Source organism: Nelumbo nucifera, chromosome 1, assembly GCF_055504915.1.
Source record: "Nelumbo nucifera cultivar China Antique chromosome 1, China Antique-T2T, whole genome shotgun sequence".
Taxonomy (NCBI): Eukaryota; Viridiplantae; Streptophyta; class Magnoliopsida; order Proteales; family Nelumbonaceae; genus Nelumbo; species Nelumbo nucifera.
In genome coordinates this window covers 152,256,811-152,271,473 of record NC_142649.1, presented here as the reverse complement: position 1 = coordinate 152,271,473, position 14,663 = coordinate 152,256,811, and the positions used below count along the sequence as shown (strand labels likewise).

The window sequence follows — 14,663 nt, the reverse complement described above, 5'->3', positions numbered from 1 at the left end:
TTATTGTTTCCATTTGGCCTTTCTTTTGGGGGTTAGTTTGTTGTGAGAGTGTGATTTGAAGTCTATTTTGCCCAAATTAGGGTTGGTTGGTTTTTGCTTGTCTCAATGATCGGAGTATTTTGTTTCTTGTTGTCGTTGTCTTGTTGGTTTTTTTGTACTATGGAATTCAGGTGAATTTTGGGGAGTGTTAGATAGATAGAAATTTTACCTTCTTTTTTATTCTTCTGTAAGACTCATTGTACCTTCTTATCACCTTCATTGTACCTTCTTTTTTATTTTGACGAAATTTTATCTTTAATTTTTTTTATTCTTCTGTAAGACTCACTCATTATATAGTTGTCTGCACTGCCACCTTAGATGTAGCAATACATGTTAAAAATTTCAGATTTACCATGCCTCCAAAGGTTGTTGGGTTATTTGAACATCCTCAAGATTGACAAACTGACATTGGGTATCAATTTTACCATGCCTTCACCATATTGTTAGAATTATGGAATAAAAATGTTGCACCCCTTAGGCAATTTAAACTTCCAAACTTCAATTGTGACAAATGTACACCACCAGAGTAAAGAGATAGGTAACCTATAAGTAAACTCAATAAATCTTGGGGGAAATGAGAATAGGGTGACAACCTGCAAGCGTTTACCAATGGCAATAAATGGTTGAACATCTCCCCGTGTACCAACAATAAGCATTACTATTTGCATTGGTGGTAAACACTGAAAGTCTGCTGAGTCAAGAGGTTCATCATGAACAGTAGTACATGCATCATTAGTTTGAAGGTCAAGATCCTCTGATTTCACATCCACTGGAACTTTAACTTCTACAGTTCCATCATGTTTCACAGTAGCTATTCTGTTCAAATATTTGAGCTGCACAATTGTAATGGTTTTAGTAGGAAGACAAATCGCAAAAGAAAGACCAGATTAAGTTTCAAAAACAAACAAGAGAAAATTGCATATCTTAATAATCACGCCATATGAAAAGAAAAAGAAATATTTCTGCCATATTCTGTATACTTGTGATAAAGAAGAAAATATTCATAAAATAATTCTTTCCTTGAAAACAGACTTTGAGATGAGATTTTAACATCTCTACAATATTGTCTTCTTTCAATCCCTACAGCTATCAGAAAAATCACAATGGGAGTGGGACAAATCTGGGTGCTTCTCATGTAAATCTTTTTTCCTTAGCTCATTAATGGGGTTTCCCAGCAAGAAAGTTTACAATGGGATTTCCTAGCAATATGATCTGGAAACCCAAAGTGCCCTCTAAGATTGTGTTTTTTTGTTCGGGTTGCTGCTTTGGTCAAGTGTGTCACAAAGGATAAGCTTGTGGCAAGGGGTATGATAGTGGAAGATTTGCACTGTCCTTTGTGTAGAGACACGAGGGAATCTATTAACCATGATTTTCTCCTTTGCCCTGTTTCCTCTCAGATTTGGGCAGTGGTGTTAGATAGTTTTGGATGGAAAGGATTCTTTCCTGAATCGGTACTTTATCAAGCTGGGAAGTTGCAGGCCTTAGCACAAAAGGAAAAGTTTTGTGGGGTTTGGTTCCTTTTGCTAATTTTCGGTGTATTTCGAGAGAAAGGAATGCTCATATTTTTGAGAGAAAAGAATCTGACGTAGGAACTATGGTAGGGAGAGTCAAGGGATAATTCTTGACTGCAGCTTCATAAAGAGTTTTTCTGTGTCCCTTCTACAAATTTTTTTGACAGTAACACAATGTTTTCTTTTCTGGGTTGTATGATTGGGTTGTGAATAATCCCATTGTACAGTATCTCTGTGTACAGGGGCTGCTGTATTTGTTCTTTCATTTTAATGAAATTACTTCTTTCTTCCACAAACACACAAAAGTAGCTTTATAGATCATGATATATCATAAGAGAGTTTCATTTTCTGGCTATCAGACTAAAGATCATGCTCTACTGGATAAGAAAGGGCAGTCCATATTTTTAGAGGTATAAAACGGGCCGTGCCGTGAGTTTCATTTTCTGGCTATCAGACTAAAGATCATGCTCTACTGGATAAGAAAGGGCAGTCCATATTTTCAGAAGTGTAAAACGGGTCGTGCCGGGCTGCCCTCCCCAGGGATAATTTGGGGGGTCGGCACGGCACAGCCCAAGCCCGTGCAGGCCCATGTCGTGCCGTGCCACGGGCCTGGACCGGGTGGGCTACAGGCCATTCCATGGGCCTGGGCCGTGCTGGGCTGGGCCATAGGCCAGGCCTTGGGCGTGAGCCGAACTGGGCCAGACTTGTTTTTTTTTGTTTTTTTGTTTTTTTACATTTTTTATTTTTTTATTTCTTTGCTAAGTAAAACTAAAATATTTAACTTTCCTTTGGGAACTATTTGAAAAAATAAGAAATCTAACAAAAAAATGAAAAAAAAATACTTAACCAAGTAAGAAGTCAAAGAGGCAAAGACTAAAAGTGAATAACAAATTGGAAGAAAAATAGGAAAATAGGAATTTTATTTCATTTAAATTTGAATGATACAAAGCATACAATGGTTGGATGAATTAAATATGAAAATTGGAAAATGGAATAAATTAATAAAATATAAAAATACAATATAGTTACAAATTGAAGATAAAAAATTACGTTATTAAAAAAATATCAAATAAATTAAATAAAATTAAACAAAATTTACAATAATTTGAAAAGAAAATGCTATACAACTATTGTTCTTGACTTTGATCATCTGCTTCAGGTGAAACATCAGGTGTAGTGTCATGCCCTCCTTTGTCTTGTAATCTATCTTAAGCATCTAGCCAATCTTTAAAGCAGATGCACATCTTTAGAATTGATTTATGTGGGACCGGTAGACCCTATCCAACACCATATCACCACCCATCTGGTGATGTATATATATATATATATATAAAAGCTCCCTTCCCCTCCTCAAACATCCTATCTTTCAGTAGTGGTTAGTAGAATCTCCAAGGTTCCAAACAATCAAATTGGACCCAGCCACCTATGCATATTGCCTTTCAACTAGTGACCCCTACCAATGAAGTCTTTCCAAGGAATCAAGAGATGAAGAGACAAACCCTTCATCCATTAATCGCACTTATAGGACTGTAATAGGGCCATATACCGTAGAATCCAGAAACATCCAAATTAAATCCGATTAGTGAAAAATGAAACCCAATTTGAATGGAATCTAGAGATCTCAAGCCAAATCCTATTGAACTAGGGTTGGATCCTTTTTTATATTACTTTAAAATAAAGAATGGAACTAAATAAAATTGCTTTTTAACTTATATATAATAATTTATATAAATATGAAATATTGAACATATTTTATATATGTATATATAAATATATATATAATAAATTTTTTTGAAGATAAAATAAAATTTTATAAATTTATATATTTTACATAAAAGTTATTGTGCTTAGGTGGATGAGTAGTAAAAAAGCAAGGATAGGATCAGGAACAATGTTGTAAGACTCAGACCAAACACAAAATATTACGATCCATTTGTCCCACGTTGGTAGTATGGGATGCTAATGTGAGGTATCCCACATCAGTAGTATGGGATGTTGTTGTGGGGTATTTATGTGCTTGCGTTCCCTCCCTTTAACAGCTAGCTTTTGAGGGTGAATTTGTTAGACAGTTTGGTATGCCCTTAGCTTCAATCTGATTTGATGTATTTTTGACATTTAGTGTAAATAAATAAAGTGCATGTTTGATTCATGTTGTATGTTTCTGTGTAAGACCCTAAAACTGGACACTTAATGACACTCGTGTTAGTTTTAAATGTTCACAGCCATTGGATAAGTCTGGGGAGATTTATCTTGCCAAGGCTGATACTGGTGTGCCGCCAAGTGTTGGGATGGCCTGTCTCGGTCACCAGGGTAAAACCCAAGGCACATGCAGTATGGGATTACTCGAATCCTTGAACCGGACCAGATTTCTAGTATTGCCCTGAACCTTAGAGACAGATGGAAAAAACTGGAAAGTTACACCTGACCCCTAGACTCGATTATGATACTTCACTAGGTGTCGGATTGGGCTGTCTTTGATATGCTGATCAATGAGATCCTTAGCGAGGGTCAAAACTTGGGTATGTTGGGACAGTCTGAGAATTCATCTGAGTGGGTGATCATAGTGACAGGATCAGCCCCTTTGTCGGACAAAGGTAATGATCGGGAATGCACTCTCTCTGATGGAAACCAAACTGCTGGCAGTTGATTTCAATCGTTGGAATTTTGTTTTGCAAAATTTATATATATGATAAATAGGTATTTTTGTTTTCAGGTTGTTTGCAAATGGTTTCAAATCCCGGGATCCATGTGAGAAGAGAGTGCAGCACTGTTCCTTGCAACCGAGGGAGAGGTCCTCTTTTGTCGGGTAGTGCTTGATCATTATGGGTTGAGAGGTTAAGTGTAAGACCATTTAGGATAATACCTGATAGGCTAATCTTGCACCTGCACACAGTCCCTGAGTTTTTATAAGATGGCTTGACCTAGAGACCACTTAGTGTAAGTGTTGGGCCCATAGGGTCCATGTGATGGGCTCAGGGGTTCACTGGGCTTCTTAGTGAATTCGGCTAGGCCTTGTATAAAGGTTGGGCCGACCCCATGTGGCTGGTGTGTAGATCAATGCTTGAGTCCCACGCCATACAAAAAAGCCCAACTAGGCAGTAGATTGGAAACCAATTGAGCACTGATTACTTAATGGGCCAAAAGCCCATTTCGAATTGAGCTGATATGATCACCCACTTATGGGGCGGACCTGAGATTAAGGTTAGCAAAAGGATTGGGTCTTTAACCTAATCCACTCTAGGAGACCAAATTCGAATCAGATTTGAATATGGTAATCTCCTGATAAGATCAGGAGTAAGCTAACCTAATCTGCATATAGGATTAAGATCATCCCCTATCCAGATGCTGATTTGGATTGGGATAACTCCTAATAGGATTAGGAGATTTCTTAATCAAGAAGAAAAAGGAAAAATCAAAAGAGAATTAACAGAATTCGAACCTAGGGTTTTGAGCAAGAAAATCTTCCTGCGAATTGAGATAGGATCTCATACACTCCAAATAGAAGAGAAGCAACATTCGCCATCTTCATCTCAGGAGCTCTCCTCCAGCTGCCGCCATTCTCTGAAAAGATTCGATCTTTGAGAAAAGAAATCAAGAAATCAGTTCTTGATATCAGTTTTGCAGAAACAGATCCGAGAGCAACACTCCCAAGATGATCAGTGCATTGTCCCAGAATATCAAGCAGGTATATTCCGTTCGCCTCATGGCCACTCCCAATCACCTTCTGAGACTCCAGATCCTGAAAAACACAGTAGGAAGGAAAAAAATGTTACACAACAGTTTAGTTACTTGGTTAAACTACTTACAGACAACAAATTTGTAATTAATTTAGGTACAAGAAGGGCAGAAGGTAGGAACAAGGAATCCGTAGCCTTGATGGTTCCCTTACCAGAAATAGGGGCAAGTGAACCATCAGCTAAAGTGATTTTATCACGTCTAGGAAGCAAGTCATATGAAACAAACAAGGTAGAAAGATTGGTCATATGGTCAGAAGCACCTGAGTCAATAATCCAAGGGATCTTGAGATTACCTGAAGTGGTAGCATGATTGGCAAAAGCCCTTATACCTGAATGAGCAAATGCAGAAGAAGCAGACATCTTCCCAAACTTTTCATATTCTGCTCTCATGGTTGCCAACTGTGTAGAAGCAGACGTCTCTTCAGTATAGTACTTGTCACTATCTGGCCCGACAACTACATTTGCACTTCCTGATCTTTTACTATCATGTTTTTTCTGAAACCAAATGGGAACAAGATTAGGATGTAATTTCCAGCACTTGTCTTTGGTGTGCTTCGGCTTCTTGCAGTACTCACATATAACTTCTTTCTTTCCTGGCCACCAGAAGTTCCAGCATTCCATTAAGGTTTAATCCCCATATTCGCAAAGTGATCACTAATATCAGCCCCTTGAACATGGACAGCCCTTCTGCTCTCTTCACTACTCACCAATGCATAAGCTTGTGACAATGAGACACACACCTTGGAAAGAATATTCTGTTTTGTGATATCATATTTAGGGTTTAGTCTAGTTAAGACCTCAAACGCCCTGTTCCTTTCAACCAATTTTCTGTAGGTCTCTGCATCATTGGTGGTGTCCCAAGTTACAGCTTCTATTAGGTCAATCTCTTGCCATAGAGACTTCAGGGTTGAGAAATATACAGCTAGAGGTTTCTCCCCTTGCCTTAAATTCTTTACATCACTTCTCAATTTATATGCTCGAGCCACATTGAGTTTTTGGGAATAGGTTTCTGCAACACTGTCCCAAATTTCCTTTGCTGAATTGATCCATAGGTAGTGTTGGCTAATTTGTGGCTGCATTGAGTTCACAAGCCACCCAATGACAGTATAATTTTCTTGCATCCACTTCTCGTAGGATGGATCATCTTCTGGGGGAGCCCTTCTTACTCCCAGAAACGAACCTCCACTTTCCTCTATTGCATACATAAATCTTTACTGATTGTGACCATGCCAGATAATTAGTTCCATCTAGTTTAACTGTGATCACAGTCAATAAGGAATCACTTGGAGTCCCCTGAACCAGTCCATATTCAGCACCACTCTTGTTTTCAAACTCTGAGGAGTACATCATGTAAACACTTCAAATATGATTTCAGATGACTTCTACAAGTATACTGAATGAGGACAAGCAAGAACTGAGTTCAGCCGACCACAAGAAGGCAATACACTGAGTTCAGCCGACCACAATTAGGCAATACACAAGGTCAAACTACACCCGAAAGTTGTGAGAACCAAAACCCAAGCAGAAACTTCTACACGAGGCACCAAAAACAGCTTGGTTCAGCCTTCAAGAAGTAATCAGAAACTTCTAGGCACTGTGCACTCAACCGAAGTTCCTTTACAAATCTGGGGCTTCAAGGTAATCACCAAAGAAATAGCCAAGAAGAGTAAATACCAATTGGTATTGCTGAAAAGGCCTTCTTACAAACACAGTGTGGGCAATAGAGACAACCCCACTGTCAAAAAATAAATAAGGTCTCAAGAGCAGTCCGTACAGCCCCCAAAAACAGCCAAATAGAAGTAACAATCCACAGCCTTGTTACAAGGATGTTTCGGCAGTTTTGACAGTCCAAGAAACAGCCCAGAAATTTCTGAGTTAAACCAGATTAAATGGCAGCCAAAAGTAGTACAGAACGACCAGAAATTTCGGACACTTCAACAGTCCAAAGACATTAGAAACTAACCCAGAAATCTGAGCACAACTTATAGTTTCAAGCTTCAAACCAAAACCGAGTTGTTCCCCTTCCCTTCTTTCTCTGATTCTTCTTGGCCACCGAACCACTTCTCCAAGAGATTCTAGTCTTGGGCACTTCCAATGACCTCCAAGAATCAGACAACACGAGCTTAAGCTTCCAACCCTAGAATATTGAAGTTCAGGCCTGCTCTGATACCATGAAGAAAACTGAAGAGAGGAGAGCTTGAGAGTTTAGCAATGAGGGTCTGAGAATGAGAGTTTCGAACCTAACCTCTTTCAGCACCCTAACACTATTTTACTAAGAAAGATTTGAATAATTAAAGGAGGCCCTTAGTTGGGCAAGAATTTACAAAGAACATAATATAGACAGGATGGGCCCAGAATAAGGCCCATTACAAAAAAACATAAATAACAAGAAATAATAAACAGCCTATGGGCCATTCGGCCCATCTTCTCTACAAGCACTCACTAGACAGAAAGGTTTACCTGAAAACGGCTCTGAACCTTGTCTGACAAAGGCCAAAGGGAAACTCATACGATGAGTGGATATGATCCATCACAGAAAGGTGGTGGGGTTTTGCAGCTGAAACAGTTGGCTTAACGCACCCTATGTGATTTCCCACATTTCCAGAGACATTTCGCCGTCTCCGTCACTAAGATAGGAGGGAAATCTCAGAGATGAACAAATGGGAATGGAACATAGATTAAAAGCCATATCTATGTAGGTAACATGAATCAAACTAAGGTTGTAGACTAACGATAACAAGCTTAAGGGCCCAAACTATGCCGATTGGTACAGAAACCTTATGCTGGTCCTAACTTCTGAAAAGTTAGATAAGGTAGTGAAAAATCCTGCCCCGGAGCGTCCGAGTGATAGGGCTTCTGAGGCCCAAAGGAGGGAGTACCAAGATTGGGAGGATAAGAACTCCCTAGCCCGCTGCTTTGTCATTGCCTCACTGGACAACTCAATATAGAGGCAGTTCGATCAGATCGAACTAGCCAAGGACATATTGGACAGTCTAAAGACAATGTATGAAGAGCAGAATCGTTCTACTCGACAGAAGGTCTTGAAAGTGTTCATGACCGCGCAGATGTCCAAAGGGCAGAAAGTTCATGACCATTGTCTTCGGACAATGGGCTACATTAACGAACTCGAAGCCCTTGGATCCGGGCTAGATCTTGGCACACAAGTAGATGCCATTCTGAATTCTTTGCCCTCTTCCTTCAATGCATTCATAATGAACTATAATATGAACAAGCTGAATGTCAGCGTCCAGGAACTCGGCAATATGTTGCAGAGGGCCGAGGACTTACTTAAGAAGGATGAGCCTGTGGTTACGCTTATTGAAGCTAACAAATCGGGCAAGAAAAAGAGAAAGCCAAAGAAGCCCCAGAAGAAAGCTGCCAAGCCCAAGAAGCAAAGAAGAACAAGGCATCTGATGCCTATCACTTCTGCAAACAGACCGGCCACTGGAAGAGGAACTGTCCTGCCTACCTGGAATCTAAGAAAGGTAACGTCGAAACTTGTGTCATAGAAACTAATATGTTAGTGACTTCTATGTCCTGGTGTGTTGACTCTGACGCTTCAACTCATGCGTGTAACTCACTGCAAAGGTTCAAAGTTAGCAGAAGACTGAGTGAAGGAGAAGTGACACTATTCTTGGGAACGACTGCAAGTGTTGCAGCTACAGCAATAGGAACCGTAGAATTAGTCTTTAGAGAATGAGTACTTGTACTTAAACATTGTCTTTATGTACAGAACTTGAGGAGAAATTTAATTTCTATTTCTAAACTAGGTGCTGATGGATATACTGTTTATTTTAGTAATGTGATTACTGTTAAACGGAATGGTAAATTCATCGCATGCGGGGAACTGGAGAACGGTCTCTATGTTCTACATCCTTCTCTAGAAACTAACTTAACCGAAACTACGTCGGTCGAAAATCCCAAGAAAAAAGAACTCGTGATACATTAAGTCCCACGTGTCTGTGGCATTACCAACTTGGCCATATCGGTGTTGACCAAATCACAAGGCTGGTAAAGGATGGTCCTTTGGATTTTCTAACAGTAGAAAATCTTCCCACTTGTGAGCCTTGCCTCCAAGGTAAGATGATTAAGCGGCTATTTAACGGTAAGCCTGAAAGATGTACAGGCACACTTGACCTAATACATACTGATGTATGTGGCCCCCTGAGTGTTAGGACTCGTAACCAACACGTGTATTTCATTACATTTACCGATGATTATTCTCGGTATGGTTATGTGTACCTAATGAGACATAAGTCTGAATCCTTTGAAAGGTTGAAAGTGTTCAGACAGGAAGTCAAGAAACAGTTAGGGAGAGAAATTAAGGCCCTTCGATCCGATCGAAGTGGCGAGTATCTCTCTGACGAATACAGGGACTACCTGAAGGTCAACGGGATAGTGTCACAATTAGCTCCACCTGCTACACCTCAACTTAACGGTGTTTCAGAGAGGAGGAATAGGACCTTGTTGGACATGGTCTAGTCACTTCTCGTATGCTCGGAATTACCCACATCCTTTTGGGGATATGCATTAGAGACTGCTATATACGTGCTAAATCGGGTTCCAACCAAATCGGTTCCGAAAACTCCATATGAACTCTGGACCGGAAGGAGGCCAAGTGTTAGACACTTGAAGATTTGGGGTTGTCCTACGCACGTTAAAAGAACGAGTGCGGACAAGTTGGAATCCAATACCAGTCGTTGCCTATTTATAGGCTACCCAAAAGCGTCGATGAGTTATCTATTCTATGACCCAAGTGAGCAAAAAGTGTTCTGCAATCGAAACGCCCAATTCTTAGAGACTGATTACATCCTGGACACCCATCGTCAGGAAATAGTTCTTGATGAGGAGAGCTCAGGAGCAGTGGGAGATGTCCCACAAGTTCCAGGTAGTAACCAACCTAGAAGATCCACTCGGGTATCCAGGCCACCAGTCCAATATGATTATGACCAAGATAGTTACCTGGTGGAAGCCTTGACTAGTGAGGAGGATCCCGTGACTTATGCGGAAGCTATGTTGGACATAGATTCCCAAAAGTGGGTGGAGACAATGAGAGCTGAGATGGACTCGATGGAGGCCAATGGAGTCTAGACTCTAGTAGATCCGCCCTCCGGGGTAAAAGCAATTGGTTGCAAGTGGATCTAAAAGAGGAAGAAGGGCCCCGATGGAAGAATTGAGACCTATAAAGCTCGTCTGGTAGCGAAAGGGTGTACTCAGAAAGAAGGCATCGACTATGAGGAAACCTTCTTGCCCATGGCCATCCTTAAATCCATTAGGATCCTGCTACCTGTAGCAGCATACCATGACTACGAGATTTGGCAGATGGATGTCAAAATCGCGTTCCTGAATAGAGATCTTAGTGAAGATATCTACAAGCAGCAGCCGCAAGGCTTCATTGCTGCTGGTCAGGAACACATGGTATGTAAACTTAATAGATCCATATATGGACTTAAGCAGGCTTCTAGGAGTTGGAACATCCGTTTTGACTCTGCCGTCAAATCGTTTGACTTTGAGCAAAACCCGGATGAACCCTATGTATACAGGAAGACCAATGGGGATAAGGTCACATTTTTGGTGTTGTACGTGGACGATATCCTACTCATTGGGAAATGATGTAGGAATGTTGACTTCGGTCAAAGTATGGCTTTCGCAGCAATTCTCCATGAAAGATCTTGGAGAAGCTTCCTATATACTGGGTCTTCGACCCTATAGAGATAGATCGAAGCGGATAATTGGATTATCCCAGGCTGTTTGCATTGACAAAATTGTCAAAAGATACAGCATGGAGAACTCCAAAAAAGGAAATGTTCCTTTCGGGCACGGAGTCACTCTCTCCAAGAAGATGTCTCCCAAAACGTCTAAGGAGATTGAGGGCATGAAAGACGTTCCCTATGCCTCAGCCGTAGGGAGCATCATGTATGCCATGCTGTGCACTCGCCCGGACATTGCTCAGGCGGTGAGTGTGGTAAGCAGATTCCAGGCCAACCCTGGGCAGGAGCATTGGACTACTGTGAAGAACATACTCAAATACCTTCGAAGGACAAAAGAGTTTTGTCTGGTATTCGATGGTAGTTCACTACAAGTTCTAGGGTATACTGATGTCGATTTCCAGTCGGATCCAGATGATAGAAAGTCTACATCTAGGTATGTTTTCACGATAGGATCGTGTGTTGTTTGCTGGAAATGCAGCAAACAGGGGTCCACTGCAGATTCCACAACCGAGGCCGAGTACATTGCCGCAAGTGAAGCTGCCAAGGAAGCCGTGTGGATGAAGAAATTCGTTCACGAATTGGGAGTGATTCCATCCAACACATCAACCATCCCGTTGTTGTGTGACAACAATGGAGCGATCGCCCAGGCTTAAAAGCCTCGGGCCCACTCCAAGTCAAAGCACATCGAGAGGAAGTACGTCGTATTGCGAGAGATCGTTGGTAGAGGGGACATCCTGATTCAGAAGGTAGCATCGGCGGATAATGTGACAGACCCATTAACTAAGCCACTGACACAGAAGGAGTTTGAGAAACACGTGGAAAGTATGGGACTCCGGCTTGTACCAGATTGGACCTAAGTGCAAGTGGGAGCTGTTAGACAGTTTTGTATGCCCTTAGCTTCAATCTGATTTGATGTACTTTTGACATTTAGTGTAAATAAATAAAGTGCATGTTTGATTCATGTTGTACGTTTCTGTGTAAGACCCTAAAACTGGACACTTAATGAGACTCGTGTTAGTTTTAAATGTTCACAGCCATTGGATAAGTCTGGGGAGATTTATCTTGCCAAGGCTGATACTGGTGTGCCGCCAAGTGTTGGGATGGCCTGTCTCGGCCACCAGGGTAAGACCCAAGGCACATGCAGTATGGGATTACTCGAATCTTTGAAACGGACCAGATTTCCAGTATTGCCCAGGACCTTAGAGACAGATGGGCAAAACTGGAAAGTTACACCTGACCCCTAGACTCGATTATGATACTTCACTATGTGTCAGATTGGGCTGTCTTTGATATGACAATCAGTGAGATCCTTAGCGGGGGTCAAAACCTGGGTATGTTGGGATAGTTTGAGAATTCATCTGAGCGGGTGATCATAGTGACAGGATCAGCCCCTTTGTCGGACAAAGGTAATGATCGGGAATGCACTCTCTCTGATGGAAACTAAACTGCCGGCAGTTGATTTCAATCGTTGGAATTTTGTTTTGCAAAATTTATATATATGATATATAGGTATTTTCGTTTTCAAGTTGTTTGCAAATGGTTTTAATTCTCGGGATCCATGTGAGTGGAGAGTGCAGCACTGTTCCTTGCAGCCGAGGGAGAGGTCCTCTTTTGTCGGGCAGTGCTTGATCATTATGGATTGAGAGGTTAAGTGTAAGGCCATTTAGGATAATACCTGATGGGCTAATCTTGCACCTGCCCAGTCCCTGGGTTTTTATAAGATGGCTTGGCCCAGGGACCACTTAGTGTAAGTATTGGACCCATAGGGTCCATGTGACGGGCTCAGGGGTTCACTGGGCTTCTCAGTGAATTCGACTAGGCCTTGTAACAAAGGCTTGGCCGAACCCATGTGGCTGGTGTGTAGATCAATGCTTGGGTCCCACGCCATACAAAGAAGTCCAACTAGGCAGCAGATTGGAAACCAATTGAGCACTGATTACTTAATGGGCCAAAAGCCCATTTCGAACTGAGCTGATATGATCACCCACTTATGGGGCAGACCTGAGATTATGGTTAGCAAAAGGATTGGGTCTTTAACCTAATCCACTCTAGGAGACCAAATTCAAATCAGATTTGAATATGGTAATCTCCTGATAAGATCAGAAGTAAGCTAACCTAATCTGCAGATAGGATTAAGATCAACCCCTATCCAGATGCTGATTTGGATTGGGATAACTCCTAATAGGATTATGAGATTTCTTAATCAAGAAGAAAGAGGAGAAATCAAAAGAGAATTAACAGAATTCGAACCTAGGGTTTTGAGCAAGAAAATCTTCTTGCGACTTGAGATAGGATCTCATACACTCCAAAGAGAAGAGAAGCACCATTCGCCATCTTCATCTCAAGAGTTCTCCTCCAGCTGTCGCCATTCTCTGAAAAGATTCGATCTTTAAGAAAAGAAATCATGAAATCAGTTCTTGATATCAGTTTTGTAGAAGGAACTGAAAAGATTCGGTGCTCAGTGTTTCTAGAGAATTCTTGTGAAGGATTCAGTGTGTAGGACGCACTCTGCTGGTTTCGTTCTACAGATTGCTTTGTCATCTTCAGTAGGAGCGGATCTTGGTGTCTTCTTTGGGTGTGAACACCAACTTTGGGAGATACTGTTTCTCTGGATCAGGTATAATTCCTCCCTTGTCTTTTGGTTCAGATCTGGTTCGGTTTTGGTTCAAGTAGGATCCTTGAATATTGTATTCTAAATTTAGGGAATATGATTCCCAGTTGGAAGAAGGTAGGAAATTTTTGAAATTCGCCCACCCATTCCGCAACCTTTTTGGCGACCATACGATGGATCCTACCATTCTTTCAGAGTTCTCTAAGGCACATAACACAGAATGATAGAACCAGAATGTTTGTTGGGTTGCACCAAGATGGTTAGTTCCTTATTTTTTATACAAGCGACCAGGGTTCAAGTCTTACAACTCACATTTCATTTATTATGTAAGTGTATCCCCAAAAGAATTAGATGTTCTCCTTACCCATTGTAGCTTTATCACCAAGTCTTGGGTCAGCCACTTAAACTTCTTTCTTTCATTGGCAAATTTCCAGATTCCACTCTCTTCTTTTTTGTAGCCAGCCTATAACCAGCTTTGAGTCACCTTCAATAATCAGTTTTCTGATATTCAACTCCTTTGCTCTTTTACTCCCTTCCATTACCGCCAAGACCATAACTTTAAGTGAATTTCCTAGACCAATAGGCCTGAAAATAAAGCAATAACTTTCCCTTCTTCATCCCTAAAAATTACTCATGTACCTGAAGGACGTGGGTTACCTTCACTACTTCCATCAAAATTCAACTTAGGGCCTGTTTGACGCGTCTTTTCGCGCAATCTGTCAGCTATTTACAAGCCCGGTAGACCGTGATTTGGTCTTTTCCCGTTTGGTTCGCGATAGATCTAGCCACCAATAGCCGACGCAAGAAACCCAAAATGGGCGATTTTTGGGAAGCTCCAAATGGAACTTTTGCATATTTTTTTTCTATTCATCTTCGCGCGGAAAGGCACGCCTTAACCAAACGGGCTTCAAGATGCTCAAATCTTAATGGAAAAGCTCAATGCGTCTTTTGACTATCAGAGCTACCAAAAGATCTTCCCAAAAAGACTTGCCAAACGACCCCTTAGTGAACCAACATCTGGTGGTGACCAAAGTAGACAATTCATGGTTTTGAA

At 41.2% G+C, this 14,663-nt stretch overlaps 2 protein-coding genes across 4 annotated transcripts in view; both read right to left on the bottom strand.

The window, feature by feature from the left end:
• Positions 1–14,663, bottom strand: part of LOC104587908 (sterol 3-beta-glucosyltransferase UGT80A2-like) — an 87,202-nt gene that overhangs the window by 63,063 nt on the left and 9,476 nt on the right. For all 3 annotated transcript variants that reach the window (XM_010245686.3, XM_010245685.3, XM_088894747.1), the window contains one exon: positions 633–872. In XM_010245686.3, coding sequence (XP_010243988.1) covers positions 633–872 — 240 coding nt within the window. The remainder of the gene's footprint in view (positions 1–632; positions 873–14,663) is intronic.
• LOC148804004 (uncharacterized) lies at positions 5,104–6,045 on the bottom strand. Its single transcript, XM_088894748.1, has 2 exons — positions 5,581–6,045; positions 5,104–5,289 (listed from the first exon to the last, which is right to left on the bottom strand). Exons 1-2 carry the CDS (start codon positions 5,906–5,908, stop codon positions 5,252–5,254), a joined length of 366 nt encoding a protein of 121 aa, XP_088750874.1. The 5' UTR covers positions 5,909–6,045; the 3' UTR covers positions 5,104–5,251.